The sequence below is a fragment of the Tyto alba genome, unplaced genomic scaffold (genome assembly GCF_018691265.1).
Source record: "Tyto alba isolate M040663 unplaced genomic scaffold, T.alba_DEE_v4.0 Super-Scaffold_2, whole genome shotgun sequence".
Classification (NCBI taxonomy): Eukaryota; Metazoa; Chordata; class Aves; order Strigiformes; family Tytonidae; genus Tyto; species Tyto alba.
The window spans coordinates 17,149,585-17,168,080 of record NW_024881282.1 but is presented as its reverse complement, the minus strand read 5'-3'; the positions used below and the strand labels follow the sequence as shown (position 1 = coordinate 17,168,080).

The following is an 18,496-nucleotide window of genomic DNA, read 5'->3' as shown; positions in this document are numbered from 1 at the left end:
TTTTCACTGCTTTCAGTGTATTGACACATTCCTCTGTAATCTTGCTTGGTTGATGTTGATAGAATAAATAAAAATATCTGTCTTTAACAAACAAAATTCATCAATTATAAAGGTTTTTACAGTCATGAGGTAATTAGAGATTTGACCACGTAAATATATATAGCATTTGTTTTTAACCAGAGAGATAGTCTTGGTGAGTTTCTTGTGTTGTTATCATGAATGTTGAGAATGTTGCAGTATAAACTCAGTAGAAAAGCAAAGGTGTGGTTTGGTGTGTCTGCACAACATATAGCAAAAAAGGGGCCAGTTCAGAGTAGGATTTCCAGGGGAGTTTCAGCCCCTGGTATTCTTTTTTAGCTGTGGCACGTCTGCACACTGCTGTATGGCAGCTGTACCCCAAAAAATAGCTAAAAAGGAAGGTCTAGATGTATGGAACAATGAATTTTCAGCTATAAGAAGGATTGAGCCCACCTTTAGTGTCTTTCAATCAGCTACTACTGTTGTTGCATAACTCAGCTGTTCTTAAATTTTTTGTTAAATAATTCAAAACAAATTGAAAGATCTCTGAGGCTTGAGTGATGTAAACAAAAGGTGAAAATAAAATGAATTTGTTTTAAAACAACAAAATGTCATAATTTAAAGGCAATCTTAATTTATTCTTATTAATTTATATTAGACATATAATAAAAAGATTTCCCTGCAGATACTTTGAATTTTTTGTAAAATTGGGTCTAGTGGAATGTGCTGAGCATTAACTTGCTCTGGGTGATGGTCGTTATGCTGTTTTCTAGTATAATTTCCAAAACAGGAAAAGAGAAACAAGGTTTCAAAGAAGCATTCAAGCAGACAAAGGTACTTGACGATTGCACATTATCTTCTATTCATAAGTGGAATTTTCAGCTTGTAATTCAGCATGTTCAGAGCTCTCTGTAAAGGACAACGTGGTATGAACCAGCCTAGGCACCATTAAAGCCAGTGGTGAGCTGAGGACTCTGCATTATGTGTGTTGGAGCTTACTCCCACAAACAGCCATCTAGCTGGGGGCCGGGCTGTGGTACAGACCCTCAGATCTGCTTTTGGGGCAGGAGCTGTGGGCTTTTCACATTCTCTCCAGGAATCAGGAACTGAAACCACAGTTTCATTTTTTCACAGATTCTTTCTTCCCTCTGCCCCCACCCTACCAAAAGCGAAACATGTTGCTTTGAGGCTCATAACTTTGCTACAGGGTTTACAAGATTTTCTTTTGACTAAGTACAGTGTAAGAGTTGTGCATAGAGGAAACCTCTGGAAGTCAAGAAATAACAATTATAAATGATATTCTAAATGATAATGCATATGAATGTTGTTAAAATATAAGCAGGTGCAAAAAAAAGACAGGAGAAGTACTGTGTTAGGGATTGTATCTATTAATTTGGCATAATTATTTCAGGAAACTTAATTGTAACAAGCATGATTTTTACCTCTCTGGAGTTGGTAAATTGAATGCACGTTTGCGTCAACCTCCACCTCACTGCACTGTCATGCTAATGGAATTTTGTTTGAACTGAAGAACCAACTTTTCAGAAAGCTTTGATGACTTTCTCATTCTCCATGCCTTTTTTAAAATGGAAAGAGAAAAACAACAGAAATAATCTATTTTTTTTTTTCCCAGGAAAGACTTAAATAAGAACTAGTGTTTAACATATGTTCACTGGAAATGTAGTATAATTCTTTTCCATTTGTCTTTCATAAACGCAGTGAGAATATTAAATATGGGAAGTTTCCCTTACACTCTGATTGTTTTGTTGTAGTAAAACTGTTGTGGGGACATAAGTATAAAAAAGGCATTTTGCTTTTGTTGAAATGCAAAATTAATACAAGTGTGTGTCTTGGGGACACCCTGTTTGGAGCATGTTTATTGCTACTGCCATTCTCACAGTTCCTGTCAAGCAGCAGGGCTTTAAGTTTTCAGGAGTTTTTGTAAAAAGGCTCTTGGATGACTCAAAATTATATGAAAAAGTAGTGAAATATCCCGTAAGCCAGAATGTCCCCAGAATCTGCAGCTTCTCAGAGCAGTTAATCTTCCTGTCCAATTTAAACTTTATGTCAAAAATATAAATCTCACTGAGAAGTTGCATGAGGTACCTACAGTACATAACTTCAGGTGATGTGTACTGCTCTCACAGCAGAAATCCTACAATTTCTAAACCTCACCATCCATGAAGAGGCAGGCCAGCTCTACTCAGTTGTCAGAGGCAATCTAATCAGAGCATTGGAGAGAAAGATCTTAGGATGAACAAATGGGCATTTCCCCAAAGATTGTTTTCACTCATCTGCTCCTGACCAATACAAACAGATTTTTTTTAACCCCGATGCTGTAAACTTATAACTCTGTGTTGCTGGAGTAAGGTGGATATCTGTATATCTCCATAGGGTCTACTGGCTTTTAGTAAGCAGCAGAGAGATGCAGTGGTATCAATAATGCCTAAAAATCTACCACGCTAATCGAAGTTGCGTGACCTGAAAGCAGTTTTAAGGGATTAAATAGATTTTGCAGTGAAAGGAAAAAACCCAGAATATCTCAAGTTCAAAGGGACCCATAAGGATCATTGAGTCCGACTCCCTGCTTCTCACGGGACTACCCCAACCTAAACCAAATAACTAAGAGCATCGTCCAGACGCTCCTTGAATTCTGACAGACATTTTAGGTAAAATCCTTTCTGGGGTGCTGTCAGAGTACAGCAGGGGCCAGGGTTTCCTGGGTGCTGGGAGCCATGGGGGTCCCCAGGGTGACTGGGCAGGGCCTGGCAGCCAGGGCCCAGCCCGACTGCGCAACCGGGAGCGGGGCAGCCCAGGAGCGGCCATTGGCACCAACCCGGGGATGGGGATGGGGATGGGGAAGGGCCAAGACTGGGCTGGGCCTTGCGCCCATGGAGGGGCCCAGCCCAGCAGGGCCTGTGGCTGAGCAGGGCAGGGCTGTGAGAGCTGGAGGTTGGTCCTACTGCAGCATCGCGGAGGCAGGGACTGACAGCCCCAGGGAGCTGGCACGGGGTCCTGGGCCGTGGGCAGGGTGGGGGGATCCCAGGGGGACTGGGCAGGGACAGTCAGGCCAATGGTGCATTCAGCACCCTGACAGGTCGGTATTAAGTATATGAAGGCATTTATTCATGAAAAAAACTCCAATCTAATCTCAGTATGTTGACTTTAAAAGGGATTTTGAAATTATCTCGGAAACACCAGTGAGTTTCTTCTTCTTAAACAGCTGACTTTTGTTTCTCTGTGCCATGCAGCACCTTGTCAAGCGGCTCTGCCTGTCTGCCATGTTGAGTTCATCCACTCCCCTTCTTGGCAGCATCCATGAGGGGAGCTGACTCAGGCACCCATGGGGTTGAGTTATGGCTCTTCTACCTTGTGAAGAAAGGGGTTCCTTTGAAGGAGTAATTTTTCCATTATTTTTATGCCTCAGGGCTAGATTTATCTTGTACTTATCCAAGGAGGAGTCTGAAATACCGTCTTAAAAGCAATTTCTGTGTCTTGAAGCAGGAAAGGAGAAATTGTAAATCATCATGATAATTTCAGGTGTAATCCACTGTTTCCTTTTGTTTATCTAGTTGCTTTGACAGACTAATGTGCAAAGGATAGAGCCATCTCCTATACCTCTTCCCCTTCCACATTTACTTATAGCTGGCTCCATGCTTTGATTTGCCATGAATACCTGTGCTTCACGTGGAGAAGATCCTAGATCCTATCTAACCCTCATTTGTTTGCTTTTAATCTGCCACACTCTTACTCTCTTTATAGCAAGAAATAGCTTTGGAGGTCCAAGTTTACAACTGAAGGTTTTTAATGGTTCTTTCATTATTACGCTCTCTCTTTTACATTATAGAACATGAAGGCATTCCCACCAAACTTTTATATTTCCTAGAAGTGGGCTCCCTGCAATATTCATGCTGGCATTTTATGTTCATGAGGTATCTATGGTGTACAGAAAATGTTAAATTTGGTCACTTTGGTCTGGAGACTGTTGTAGATTATGTAACACCTCAGGGATTTCTATAAATAATGAGAAATTTATATCAGACACTTTGCTGCTGTGTGGAATAATGTTCTTTTGACAATGCATTGAGCTGGAAATCCAAACTTGTAAGCAAATGCTGAGAGTTATACTTCTGCAAGAACCTGAACACATCCTGAGTTGTGCTGAGCAAACACTGACTAGTTTATTCAATTGCATTAAGCATCAATTGAAAAAGTAGTTTTTCATTTCTGTGGAGATGATACGTATTTCTTTTAGCTTTTTCAATAAAACATAGGTGTAATGGAAGCTGGTGTTCTGTTATGATTTTTGTATTGAATTTAGATGCTTTTTTTTTTTGTCTACAGGTAAGATAACAAATCAGGAATTCTTTTGAATATAAATTTTCTTATTCGCATGAATCTTTCTCCGCAGTTAGTTTTTCTGGCGGTGGCTCTGATTTACCCCACTCTACAAGCAGATCTGGTGTATTGGAGAGGTTGTAATGGCTGTTCCTTCTTCTCTGTTTAAGGTTAGAGTTGTGTTGTGCCTGTGTTGGTGGTCAGCCAGCCACAGAGCAGAGTTAGCTTTATTGGCACATAAAGTTTTTGTTTAACTGATTGAATTGAGATTTGGAACATTTAAGATAGCGATCAGTTAGACCAATGGAAGACTTGTACTTCCATCAATGTACTTATATAATAGCATTTAGCTGTCTTTAAATACACAGGAATATCTTTACTGCTCTGAAGTATGTTTATTCTGATAGGGGATAGACTAATCTGGACATCATAGACATCTATGTCCAAGCCTTGTTCTTTTACAACAGAGAAATGTGTTTCTACACATGGGACACAATTCAATCAACCCTGACTTAGATGTCTCACATTGATCTCCTGTTTCTGTTGTTGCCAGTAAAAAGAGGAGTAACTAGTTTAGCTGTAAACCGAGTGAAGGAAAGAATTCCACACTATCCACACTTGCACTGCATTAATTATCCCAGAAATAAATTGTGTATTTTTTGTTTGAAGACAAAATGATACCCTCCTACCTCTCTCCTTCCTGTTGCCACTTAGATTTCTGTCAAGTTGCTGGTTCATCCCTCTGCTTCCCAGCAAGACTGAACATCTTTGGCAGGTATCACAAATCTCCACTAATGGAGAATCTAGATCCTCTCCACTGATGTTTCCATTCTCACTGTCACAATAGAAGAATATCCCACATGAAACTAATTTTTTTCCAGTTTGAGCCTTTTACTTGTTCATTTCACACTCACAGAAGGTTGAGGTTGGAAGGAATGTCTGCAGGTCATGTGGTTCAATCTCCTGCTCAAGCAGGTCCATGTAAAGCCGGCTGCCCAGGACTGTATCCACACAGCTTTTGAATATCTGCAAGGATGGAGACTCCACAACCTCCCAGGGCAGCCTGTGCCAGTGCTTGGTCGCCCTCTGTAAAAAAGTGTTTCCTGATGTTCAGAGGGAACCTCCTGTGTGTCAGTCTGTGCCCACTGCCTCTTGTCCTGTCTCTGTGCACTACTGAAGAGAACCTCGGTCTGTTGGCTTTGCACCCTCCCTTCAGATATTTATGTACATGTGTAAAATCCTCCTGAGCCTTGTCATCTCCAGGCTAAACAGTCCCAAATCTCTCAGCCTTTTCTCATATGAGATATGCCCCAGCCCCTCAATCATCTTTGTTGCCCTTCACTGGATACTCTCCAGCATGTCCGTGTCTCTCTTGTACTGAGGAGCCCAGCACTGGACACAGCACTCCAGGTGTGGACTCAGCAGTGTTGAGCAGAGGGGAAGGCTCTCCTCCCTTGGCCTGCTGCAGCATTCCCTCTGAGGGAGCCCAGAGTGTTGTTAGCCTTTGATGCAAGGGCCTGTTGCTGGGTCATGTTCAACTTGGTGTCCACTGGACACCCCTGGATCCTTTTCTGCAAAGATTTCCCCGCTGAATCTGTAGAACAGCCTGACCTTTTTGCATCAGGTCTTAGTGTATTTGAAGAATTTCATATGATCACCCTGAGACTTTTCTTCTTTGGGGAAAACCATCAAATTTCTTCAATTTTTTTTTGTAGGTCATATTTTCTAGACCTTTCATCGCATTCTTTACTCTTGAGAAGACTCACCAATTGATCCACTTCTTTGCTATACCAAACACAATCAGATTTGCCCATCTGGGGACCTAACACTGGTGGTCAGAGCATAAGGATTACTTCCTGTGTTTGGCAAGCTATATTCTTGTTTACATAGTCCTGTATAGTGTTTTCTTTCTTAGTGACAGCATGACTTGTTGGCTTACATTCATCTGTTCCACTCTGTAGACTATGGGCCATCTTAGGAACTGTTAGCCTGCCTGTATTTTTTACATTTGATTATTTCTGCCTAAGCATTCTTTGCCCTTGTTTTGAATTCTGCTTTTAGCCCACTCCTCCGATGCAAGATTTTTTTTTTTTATTTTTTATTTTTTTTTAATTTCAATGTTGTCCTTCATACTTGCAGCCTTTCTTTTAGATATGTCACCTGGAAACATGACAATCAGAGTCATTACATTTCTTTCTGGAAGTGTCCTGTTGCCCTGTCCAGTGCTCACAAAATCCCCTAAGCCCCTAACCACAATCTTCCCCCAAATCTTCCCAGTCCTCTAAATAATTATGGGTCTGTTAAAGAAGCAGCTCTGTTTATTCTCATTGAATTTGTTCATTGTATGAAGTCCAGCATGCATGTGTAACTGTTTACAAAAGTATGGCTTAGGACTGTAAATTTCCTAACCTACTCCAAATAAAAAGTCCTAAAAAAAGAAGGCTATTATCACAGTTTGGGAGGGATTATGTACTGATCAAAGTCAAAGCAGCAGCTCTATTAAAATTTGTGATTGCAGAGGCTGCAGAATACATAGCCTGACCTAATGAAAAAGAAAATTTTTTTTTAATCCCCCAATTCTTTCTCAAAAATACCTTCTTGTATTTTCCTTAATATTTTCCAGAAGGTGTGTACACTTTCTCTCAGTCACTATTCCAAAATGCCTGTCTTTGTACAGGGAAGTGTTTGTTGTCTTCTATCAGTGCAACAAATTGGGCTTTTCCACATGCTTTTCATTAAAGACTAGGCGGTGGAGTTGGCATTTGATTAATAAGCTTTTGATCCATACTTAATCCTAGGGTGGCATGCATCCAGAGCATGCAGAGTGTTGGATATTGTGTACCTAATGAAATAGCTGTTGGTGTACAGCACAGTAGGAGGCTCTCTCATGTTCTCAAACAGCAGCTTTAGAGTCTGTCCGTTTTCCCTGGACGGGTCTTTGGGGAGAGAGGCAGAAAGAGTTCCTGAGAAGCAGGTCCTCTTCTGTTTGCTCCAGTTTCTTTCCAGTGGATTTGCAGTGAAAGTAAAATAAAGCAATACGTTTTTTGTTTTTCATCCTAGATCTACTTAAGCTGCACCATCATTTCATAGCAACATAATCCCATAAAATATGACGTGCAATTGCTCATTTAGAAATATTCTCTTATACCACTGTAGATCAGGAGAATGTCCTCTGAAAACAGTGGAATTATTCTCACTTTTCAGTGAGAATATAATTCAAGAGACCAGAAAGCAATGAAATGCAGCAGTAATGAAATACAACTGATGACAAAAATGTTTCAATCTTTCTCGTTTTACAAGAAAGATAGATGATGTAATCCTGATTGCCTGTAGGTTTATAGACCAGATGTAAAGCAGTCCAGCTCTGGGGAGATGCCCAGAAGTGTGACTTCCTATGGCAAGCTTCAGGCAAATCTGATGTCTCATTTCATTCAGCTATACTTTAAGATACAGAGAAGGATATAAGGGGCAAGAGAGTCCAAAGAAAAGAGATGGAGATTATGCTGGATCACAGTTGCAGACTGAAGTCCTCTAGAAAAAGTCTGAATGATCTCAGAAACTTCTTTGGAAAGGAAAGGGCTTTGCAAAAAACTGAGAAGAGTGATGCAGTTTTAGCTCTTCTCTACTGTTGTGCTTTACAAGATCTGAGATTTTCTTTGGCAGCTTGAAGAAACTAGCAGGCCATTTTCTAAACAAAATCCTCAGTCATCAAGAGTGAGCAGGATATCAGAATCACTAACAGAACATGAAAGGAGTGGTGGGAAACATCAACAATTCTTGTTAAGCACAGCAAATAATAATAATATTCAGAGGATAAAGCCAAAATAGCACTGAACCTGTGACACTTTTAGGACACTAGGCAGTTGTGTAGGGAGAACACATCTTTGCGAAGTTTCTAAAAATGCTCTAAAACCCCACAGTCTTGTTGAAGTAGGGGCTCAGCTCACTTGGGCAGAAGAACACGTTATTAGGCATTTTACAGGATTTTCTGTGTCTTCTATTGCTTCTCACACATAGGTCGCAAACTGTATTATAGGGTGGTCAATATCATTGTTCTTGCTGTGCTGAAAGGCCAAATAAGCACTCAGGAGTTGATAATTTACTTGGGGTTACCCCAAAGCAGAGTGGAGGACTCCAGAGTGTCTGTTTAGTATGTTATTTACTTGATCAGTGTTTCCTGAGAAGAATCTACCCAGGGAAGGTTGGCATGATATACTCACATGGACAGAGGTCACATCAAAAAGTTTAACACCTCAAATTTACAAAGGTGAAGCAAGAGCAGAGAGTAATGCATTAATTTTCTTCTAGTCTCACAGCAGTTAACAGAAGAAACACGTCTTCAAAGGTAGGTGCTGTGCCTTGCTGACAAGGAGCCCACCCCCAGTCCAGGCTGGCTCAGCCGGGGTCTGTGGTCACGCTCTCTCCTCCTAAGATCAAACTATTTTCACCTGGAGGTGGAAGAGAGAAGTGATAATATGAGATACGTTTATTTTGCACACCAGTGAAATTCTAGGAACAGGAAACAGAAAAACTCTCTGTCAAATGGGACCAAAATAAGAAGAGAATTACGAATGCCATACCGAGTAATTCACATTTGGCACTTTGTACTTAAAACAGTTTCGTATGTGCCCTTTGAAAGCATGAGGCAGCATGCATGAAAAAAAAGCACCTATTTCCCTTATGTTTTGAGCAGGGATCCATATGTTTTAAAAATTAAAAAGAACATTTAGTCTTGGAGCATGAAATCTGCCCATCTAGGTAGCTGACTAGCTTTCTCACAAAGATGGCTGTCCCAGAGCGAAGCTGAGGAAACAAGGCTTGGAAGTTTAAACATTGGTAGGTGTGTGGGAACATAAATTAAAAAGAATGTCAATTTTAATTACTTTCATTTACTTTTATTTGCTGAGTTTCCAGGCTGACATCAGAAGTTACATCTGTTGGGTTGCTAGCAGTGTGGGGTACGGTGCAAAGGGGCATCAGGACAGGATAGGCTCAGTCCCCATGTTGACAGTAGGATCTGCAATGACAGCATATTATCTGATGTAAGAAATCCCTAATAGAAACGGGAGCTTCCCAGTGTCTCCCCCAAACATGGAAAGTACCATGCTGTCAGCTCAGCAGGAGCTTCCAGGCCTCTGGACACTTCAATCATGTAATTATTAGACACCTCTGGATTCTCTGATGAGGTTTTCCTATTTTTCTTGGAAAGATCATGGATGGAAGAAGGATAAATGATAATCATGTGAGAGTGAGGGAATGCCTACACAATGAAAGAAAGGGTGACTGGAAGAGATCTTTTCATTTCAGTGGATTGTGTGGAATAGAAAGATACAGATTTAAGGCATTATAGTGACTAACACTGTGCTTGGATGCACAAAGTTTGTGTGTTGTGCCTGTTTTAACTATGAGGTCCTTAGGGTAAGGACTGTTTGTTGTTTTTTTTTTTTTTTTTTTTAGATCACCTAGAACAGTATTGCCCTGGTCTTTGTGTAGTCCTGGAATAAAAACATGAATGATGATTTTTTTTTTCATGGCAGAGGTTACAGCAGGCTTTTTATAAAGAGATCCAGTTTATTTGATTTAATTATTTTCTGCTTAAACAAAACATGTTCATCTTAGTTTTCTGTTTGCTTGTTTTTTAAATACTATATTCAGGTGAGAAATGTCCTTTGCAGTACTTGGCAGTTACTTTTGTGTGACCCTAATAATTTATTAAAAATCAGAATGTATGTAGCCCCAAATGTTGAATATATCATTACAGTTGGTTTTCAGTGTTCATTTCAGTCTGGTAGTTTTGTGCTTGTCTGCCATCATGGAGCAAGAGGTAACAAGCCAGGGCCTCACTGGTGTCCAGCACTGGACAGCACTAAAACACCTAGCCATTTAACAGGCAAATGCGAGATCTATAAACCAGTGTGACAAACCACCTGCTGCTCCGTTCCTACTGTTCCTTCTTCTGTCTGCAAATACAAATTACATGAATCTGTATCACCAAGAAATCTGCAGACTCTAACAAAATGTCAGCCTTCAGCTCTACTACATGTATGAGAAAGATAATAGGAAACTGGACCACTGGTATACTTTTTCCATTATTTTATGGAGTTCTTTCTCACATCTGTTTTTATTTGATTCCTCTGTAACATGGCCATATTTGACTTAGATGTTTTGCTACTAAGAACAGAAGATACTTCACCATTTCACTAACCTGCTTTCAGAGAGTTGTCATTTCCCTTAATTTTGTTATTTTTATAATTTATAGTTAAGTAACAAGAAGGAGCTACTCTGGAATTTGCTTTTAAGGCTAGGTACCTTCCAGGAGCAAAAGTTAGAACCATTATTTACATACTATTCTGAGAAATATATGTTATTTATATTGCTTTCTTACTAATTGGGTTGAAAAATAATCCAGCATCTGATTTGGGAATCCTTTTGTGTCAGTATAGGCTTTTTTCTGACTCACCTTGGTGAGTGGACTATGTGAGTCTCATTACTTGAATAGGTGAGTGTGAAAGGCTACAGTTTATGTTTATCAATTTTAGCTGAAGAGGAAGGATGGGGATCCACATCTATCAGCTATTTTTTCATTTTTTTCTAATTTTTTCTAATTTTTTATTTTACAGGTGATGGAAATTAAAGGACAAATGATTCATGTGCCAGAATCAAACTCAATTTTGTTTCTGGGTTCCCCCTGTGTGGACAAGCTGGATGAACTGATGGGCCGAGGCCTCCATCTTTCAGACATACCTATCCATGATGCTACTCGCGATGTCATACTGGTTGGGGAGCAAGCAAAGGCCCAGGACGGCTTGAAAAAACGAATGGATAAGCTGAAGGCAACGCTAGAATGCACACACCAAGCCCTGGAAGAGGAGAAAAAGAAAACAGTAGATCTGCTTATTTCTATTTTCCCTGAAGAAGTGGCTCAGCAGTTGTGGCAGGGGCAGCAGGTTCAAGCCAGGAAGTTTGACGATGTCACCATGCTCTTCTCAGACATTGTCGGCTTCACTGCCATCTGTGCACAGTGCACGCCCATGCAGGTCATCAGCATGCTGAACGAGCTCTACACGCGGTTTGACCATCAGTGTGGTTTCCTGGACATCTACAAGGTAATAGCTCAAGTCCTAAGTTAGCAAAATGTAATTGAAACTAAGATAGAAAAAAATCCCAGTAGCCATCTTCCTAAATTACAGACCTTCCCTATGAAAACAGAAAGGCAGTATTTTTGTTTCACGTGAAAAAAAAAATCTGAAATACCCTCATTGAAGATCAAATACTTTGATGCTGGGCTGTCATCATGGTTCCCCAAAGGAATATATGCCTTATATTCCCATTTTCCTATAGGAGTGTACACTTCCTGTATTATAGTCAGGTTTCCTTTAGGTGATGCATCAGCCACAGTGTCCTAAGGATAATGAAGTGCACAGTGATGATCCTAGCCCAAGCTGCAGCTCCTGGAAGCACTCAAATACTTTGTCTCAGCTGAAACTGGAATGGTTTAGGATTTCAGCACTTACCTTTCCCCTGAAAGAATCCAAATTTTCAATGAAGAGCAGAGCATTCACTAAAAAAATTGTTATGAGAGATTTATACTTCCACTGAAAACAGGAGGACAGCAGATGTCCATTCATAGTAAATGGAATGAGTGGGACATGGCATTGGGGTGCCGTGCTCCTTTACTGCTCTGCTGAAGAAGAGATATTGCATGCGTTGGTCCTGTTAGAGGCTTCATCACTTTAATTTCTCTTTAGTGAATTTGGTGTCCAGTATGTATCTGGGAGAAAAAAGGGGGGGAGGTAAAATTTAATAAACTAAGATATTATCTAATTATCCTGTGAAGTCTACAGAGAATAAGTTTTATATATGGAATACCTTTAATTTGGTGATAGGAAAAGCAGAGTACATTTCTTTATAACCGAATGCACCAAAGGAAAAAAAAAAACGTAGTTCTAATAATACATTGACTTAGTTTTCTGTCCGAGGCTTGCAAACTAAATCACTCTTTCAAACTGTTTCAAATAGTATTTGTTGATGGGCTATAGAGAAAATGGCTTCACAAGAGTGATGTCCCTTTCATTTTTAGCCTCTAATACTCTTTAAACAGCATCCAAAAATATTAATTACCCACCTAAATAATAATCGTGGCTGAAAAGTTACAATACATACCACAGATAGAACTGAACATGGTATAGATACAGATTGTTAGGACAGTGTAGCAAAGTACACTGTAAGTAAGTTTTGTGCTCCTGGGCTAGGGGTTTGTATTCCTGATGCTCAGAAGCCAAAGGCCATGGTGTGAGAAGACTACAATGAAAGGTACCAACCGTCACTTGAAAATTGTTATGGTGATACAGTCGTGGAAGATTGGAAGCTTGGTGTCAGTTTATATTAATCTGATGTTGCTGCACGGGATCTTGAGCCAGCTCTGAGAACAGGACTTGAGGAACTTCTGACCCACAGTCAAGAACGATATCTAGTGACCCTATTTCACATGCTGTATCTGGTACATGGGTATAGTTAGTATTTTCCCAGATGATTAATTTTAGTTAGCTGTTTTGAGGCATTCAGGACATTCTTTGTTGAAATGGGAATAGGAAATAAAGTATGTAAAACTCTGATGTGTTTGGAAGGAAGGTTAGTTGAGTCCTCTAAGAAGGAATATTTATACATAGGTCATGAATATTATATCATTTAGGCTACGGTTTTCTGCCTTTCACCTAGCTTTGTGCCACTTTAGATAGAAAGATGTTACTGTATGGGAATACTGTCCTGACCAGTGAAATAAGATGATGACTGCTGAGATAGACAAGGTAAGATTTATGCATTCAGAAAAGAAATAAACACTCCAAAAAGTTAAGACTCCCATGTAATTCTGTGAGCAAAGGAATAAGCAAAACCTGTTTTTCTATGGAAGGATGTTTTACACCTCTAACACCCTTTCTCTGCTGTTACTGCCTTAATATTGCCCCTTCTTTCTCAGATCCTTTCATCCTGGGTTTTCGTCCATCTCCCTGCTCCGCCATGTCCCCTGAGCCTCCCTACACATACCCTGCTTCCACCCACAGCCCACCCATGAGCAAGGCAGTCTGCACCGTGGCTATTTTTGAGTTGTGTGTACCCTTTTTTCTCCCCGCAAATCTTTTTTTCATTTGTTTTTTAAACAGAAGTCTAAAAAAGTTACTGTGGGGTTAAGTGAAAATTATTCAATTAAGCATTACAGAAAGACAAAACCCAGGCAATTAACCCTTCTTCTCTTCCTTAGAGAATCAGGCTTAAAATGACAATTCTTTTGAAAAAGCATTTGTATTTTATAATAAAAATAGCTCATGTGTTTATATCTTTTTAATTTGTTCCAGGTGATACTGTGGGAGCTAAGTTTATTGCTAGGAATGATCACCACCACAGCAACTATAATTTTAGAAGTTATTGTCAGGCAGTGAATTTTAGATGTGTAATCACCAGTATTTGTACCCACAGCCTGCCTCTGAGATACACTCCTGTTACTAGGCTATAGAAATTTATCATGTGACCTATATATACATCAAAACAGATCAGTTTTCAAATTTTCTTGTTTTTAAGCAACATGGCAGGAATAATTTGCAGAGATTATTTGGTGAGTAGTTCTGAATACCAAATTCACTGTTTTATAAACAGATAATTAAGCAAAATTCATTAAATAAATTCCATGCTGTAAATTATTCACCCAGCTTTACTGTTACAGCATTTTGAATTCAGAACCTCAGTGCTTCTAATCTTGGACTCAGACAATGAACATAATATTTTCTATTGTCTCATACTATTCATTCAGGGATGTTTACAGAGAAGTATGGCACAGAGAGAAGAACAAAGATCCTCACATTTAACAAGCACGCACAGAGGGCAAGCATAATGAGCTGTGGATACAGAATAAGAAATGCTTGGAGAGGGCTGAAGGGATGAATTACACTTTGAGATTTCTTGGAAATGAAAGTAAGTAGCTGTAACTGATAAGGCAGGGAAGGTATATCCAGTGGATGGATGCATAGGTAAGAATGACACAGGCAGATGATGGACTCAGAAAATGCACTTCACAGCAGCATTTTGAATGGATACCAGAGATGATAGATTACATTTGTCCAGTCTGAGGGAGGACATTACAGTAATTGAGATGCATGGTGATATGAGTCTGGCTGACAGTTTAAGCAATCTGGAAGAATCTGTGTTTCAGAAAATGAAACTTTAGAGAGAATCTGCTTACATATAGCCTTGATGAAAAGATCAAGAGGGACACTCTTGGGGTAATCACAGAAGGGAGAGAATGTGAGACAACTGAGGCCTGGCAGTGCATTTGGAAACTGGTGCTGCTGACCATCTGAACTAATTATATTTTGCTTTGGATTGAGAAATGGGAGAAAAAGATGCTGTCAGGCAGGGAATGCTAGTCAAAGCAATGCTGATGCAGATGCTTGGTAAACTAGTGTATGTGGAAATGCAGGTAGAAACATGGACCCCAGGAGCAGAACTAATGGGAGAGAGAAGATCTCAGTAAATTTTGAAAGCAGTTGCTTTGAGTAAAATATATACTGGTTGGCCTGACAGTTTGTGTCTTTGTTTTGACCTGTTTTTCTGTGTATCTGAGTTCCTCTTGTTTATGAACCAAGTGGTGGGAAACTATGCTTCAGCTAAACCATATTTCATCACATAAACTATTTAGATATGCCGCAGCCATGGCTGCTGGCATTTAAAACATAACCCTGCAAACTGAAATTGTCCCTGCTCAAGATTCCTGCAGCTTCTGCTTCTCCCTCCAAGTAATATGTCTTTGACATAGGATCATTTTACATATTTTTTTCTTGTTGAGTCCTTTTGCTTGTGTAGGCCTGCTTTCTCAGCTGTTTTCCCCTCAGTTTCCTTTCTGAAACAACCCAGTTTCCCTCTCTTGCCCTTTAACTACTTTGTGGAGTAAAGGCAACATGTACTGTTGCTGTTTTTTTCGTCATGCATGCACTGACTGGGTGGCTATATATGCTGGCTGGATAACTCTGAGCCAAATAGAGCAGAACCAGGCCTGCTCCAGTCGGTGTTAGTTTCTTTGTCCTTTCTCTGGGCAAGCAGCATTTGCCCTTGAAGACATTTGCAGATTTTCTTCTAACACTAAACTTCACTTTCTGTGAAGTGCTGAGTCCCACTTTCCATGTCTAAGCAGACAGTCCTAAATGTTTTCAACGATGAACTGTTGTCAGCTGCCAGAATTTCTTTGCTATACATCTTTGTTGTCAAAATTTTAATTGAAAATTTATTGAATAAGACAATATAATTCCACAAGTTAATTTTATAGTTAGGGTTCACAACTTTGATATGTGAATTTCTTCTTTCTCTTTGGTTTCATTATTTGGCTAAACTGACAGTTTCTCTGAATGGTACTACACACATGCCTCAAAGTCCTTTACCAGCTTGCTTGGGTTTCTATTTGTCTGTTATCCCTGACAACATTATTTAATTTGCTTTATACTGAAATATATTATTTTTTCTGAATGATAGAGTTAGCATGTCAGATCTTCATTTTCTAACTTTGGCTACAGCCTTAATTTTTGATCATTGAAAGCAAAAAAGGATATGAAGCCTGGACTGCTCTGCAATCATTTGAGACTGATACTCACTGGTTCTGAAAAATGTTGCTTACTTTGAGGTTGTGATATAATGCTTTTAGGAACCTAATTTCAAACTCACAGTTTCTGAAAATGCCACTTTACATTTTTATACTGGTAGTTTAAGTAGCAGAAATCAGTATTCATTCCACAGAAAATACCAGTACTTTCTCAGTACCAGGACTATCCCTTGAGAACTGATATTTGTACATACTCACACGTATGTTCCTAAGCTTCCTATCAGTGTTATAGTGACTCCAATGACAGGAGTCATGATCTTCAGACTATTCTGAGGTTTTCCTGGCTTTATGTTTAATAAACTAAAAGCCAGTTTCCAAGTTTTCATGTAAAATCTATGGCCACTTTTTTTGTCTTCTTTCCATAAGTTCTACAGTTTTAACCTTTTAAGTTCAGTGCAACTACATGACCATTTTTAGAAGGTTTCAAATTCTTTTAGCTTCAGCTTAGGCGTCTGCAGAATGAAGATATTATGAATTGCAATTAAGATATGTAAATGATATTGATACTTTTATATGAGCAATATGATATGCATAAAATACCATGGTATACCTTTTTCAAGATGAATAGGTGCAGTTTTGGGGATTACTGGTGTACTAGGTTACTTCCTCCTGTTAGTTTAAAGTCAGTGGGTTTTGAATGTGTAATAGAAGAAAATGGGTAATAGAAGAAGATTTCCATTGCCCAGAAGCTCTTAACATGATGCCACCCAGCCTGGTAGAGCTGCCCTTCAGCATGCTGCTCTGTTCAGGTCCCACCACAAGGGCTCCTGAACTTTCTTCCTTTTCTTGCCCTGAGCAGGGTATAACACTGACTTTCTCCTTGAACTCGAGTTCTGCATGCACTTGCTGGCTCATGGGTGTTCTCTTTCCAATATGAAGTCAGGACAAAGCTGGGGCACCTGTCTTCTTTGGGAACGCAGGATTGTTCTTGGGTTAAATTTAAAATAAAAGAAACACAAAATATTCCTTGGATTTTCCCTGCAGATCTGGTGTATCACCACCCAAGAGTTCCAGGATATTTTAAGGCTTCCCATTACATTAAGCATGTATTTTTCTGCAGCCTTGTGGAGGATTTACACTTTTTGTCTTTAGGGATATGTGCAAATGAAGCAAACAGACATGCAGGCTCCAGAAGAGCTCTTCTTTACTTCGTAAACATACAGACCTTCACAAAGCATTAAAACATCTGTGCACGTTCCCCTGCTTTAGGCAATTCATCATCCAAGAATCCTCTAAAGAGTCTAGGACTTCTACTTCTGTATATAATTTCTTCTTCAGGAATACCATGCTTGTATATATTTCCTTCTCTTTTTCTCTTTTGTCTCTCTCCTTTCACTTTTATCTGAAAAGCACACATTTGTTTATAAGTGTCCTGCTCAATTTCTTTCAAGTTGCTTGGGAGCCTTAAAGCACATGTCCAACTTGGAGGTTGGACAAGGCCTCAGTTTGTGTGTGAACCCTGCCTATATCCTGACTTCATCTGAACAGGACGGAGAAGGGTATCCTCCTTTGGGGCTCCCTGCTCTACAATGAGGAGCAAGTCCACACATAGCAGCTGGACAGAAACCATAGCTAAGAGCATGCCCTGTTGCAGCATACAGGTCTTCCTGATGCTATGTCTTGTAAAACCCACCATTAATACTTCAATCCTTTGTTTTCTTGTGTCGTGTTTTTCCACCTTCTAAATTTCAGTCTCTCTGAGGGACTGGAGAAAATTAATTTCACTGTCTATCAGCCTAGGCTATTTCCATTTAAACAGTCCAGTATTGTATCAGATCTAGAGGATACATAGCACAACCATGACAACATATGGCTGGCCCTTCATATTCCTGAGCATGCCAAGATGCAGCATCTTCATTCATGCAAATAACATTCATAACTGTACCTTAATTTCTTAAATGATTTAAATGAATATGGAGGATACTTAGGTAAGTTAAGAGAAACTAGCTAACGTATGGATTTCAAAACAGTAAATTAAAACTTATGTAAACTTGAGGAAGATGTTGTTGTTCAGTAGTAGTTTTAATACAGGGGATATCAAATTAAGACCACTTTTACATCTGGAGAAGGGCAGTCACATTAAACTGAAATGTGTGTCAAATTATGCATGATTATTTTCACATTTGCTTATTTCGTTAAACAGTTCTTTACTTTGACATTGCAACTATGTCACATAAGGCAGAATGCCAGCCAGGACATTTTCTATTCATCAGACATACTCAGTGTGATTTTTTGTAATTACATACTTGTCTACAGAAGAGAGAAATCATTTATGCACTCTGACTTTTGTGTTCCATGACTGTTGTGTGCAAACCTGATGTTGACATCATGTAAACTGTAAGTCTTCTAGCATGTCTCTATTTTAACTAGAGAAAAATCCTCCTTAAAAATACTAGGTAATAATTCTACAGAGGAAGTACTATTTGTCTCTTTTCCTTTTGTAAAGAAAACAACACTCTGAATTAAAAGTGTAGATGAAAGAGTTTCTTCCTGTAT

The 18,496-nt window shown here is 39.4% G+C and overlaps 1 protein-coding gene across 1 annotated transcript in view; it reads left to right on the top strand.

Annotated features, from left to right (window-relative positions):
• Positions 1-18,496, top strand: part of GUCY1A2 (guanylate cyclase 1 soluble subunit alpha 2) — a 176,764-nt gene that overhangs the window by 79,493 nt on the left and 78,775 nt on the right. Inside the window, exon 5 of the mRNA XM_032990777.2 lies at positions 10,977-11,462. Within this exon, the coding sequence (XP_032846668.2) occupies positions 10,977-11,462 (486 nt within the window). The remainder of the gene's footprint in view (positions 1-10,976; positions 11,463-18,496) is intronic.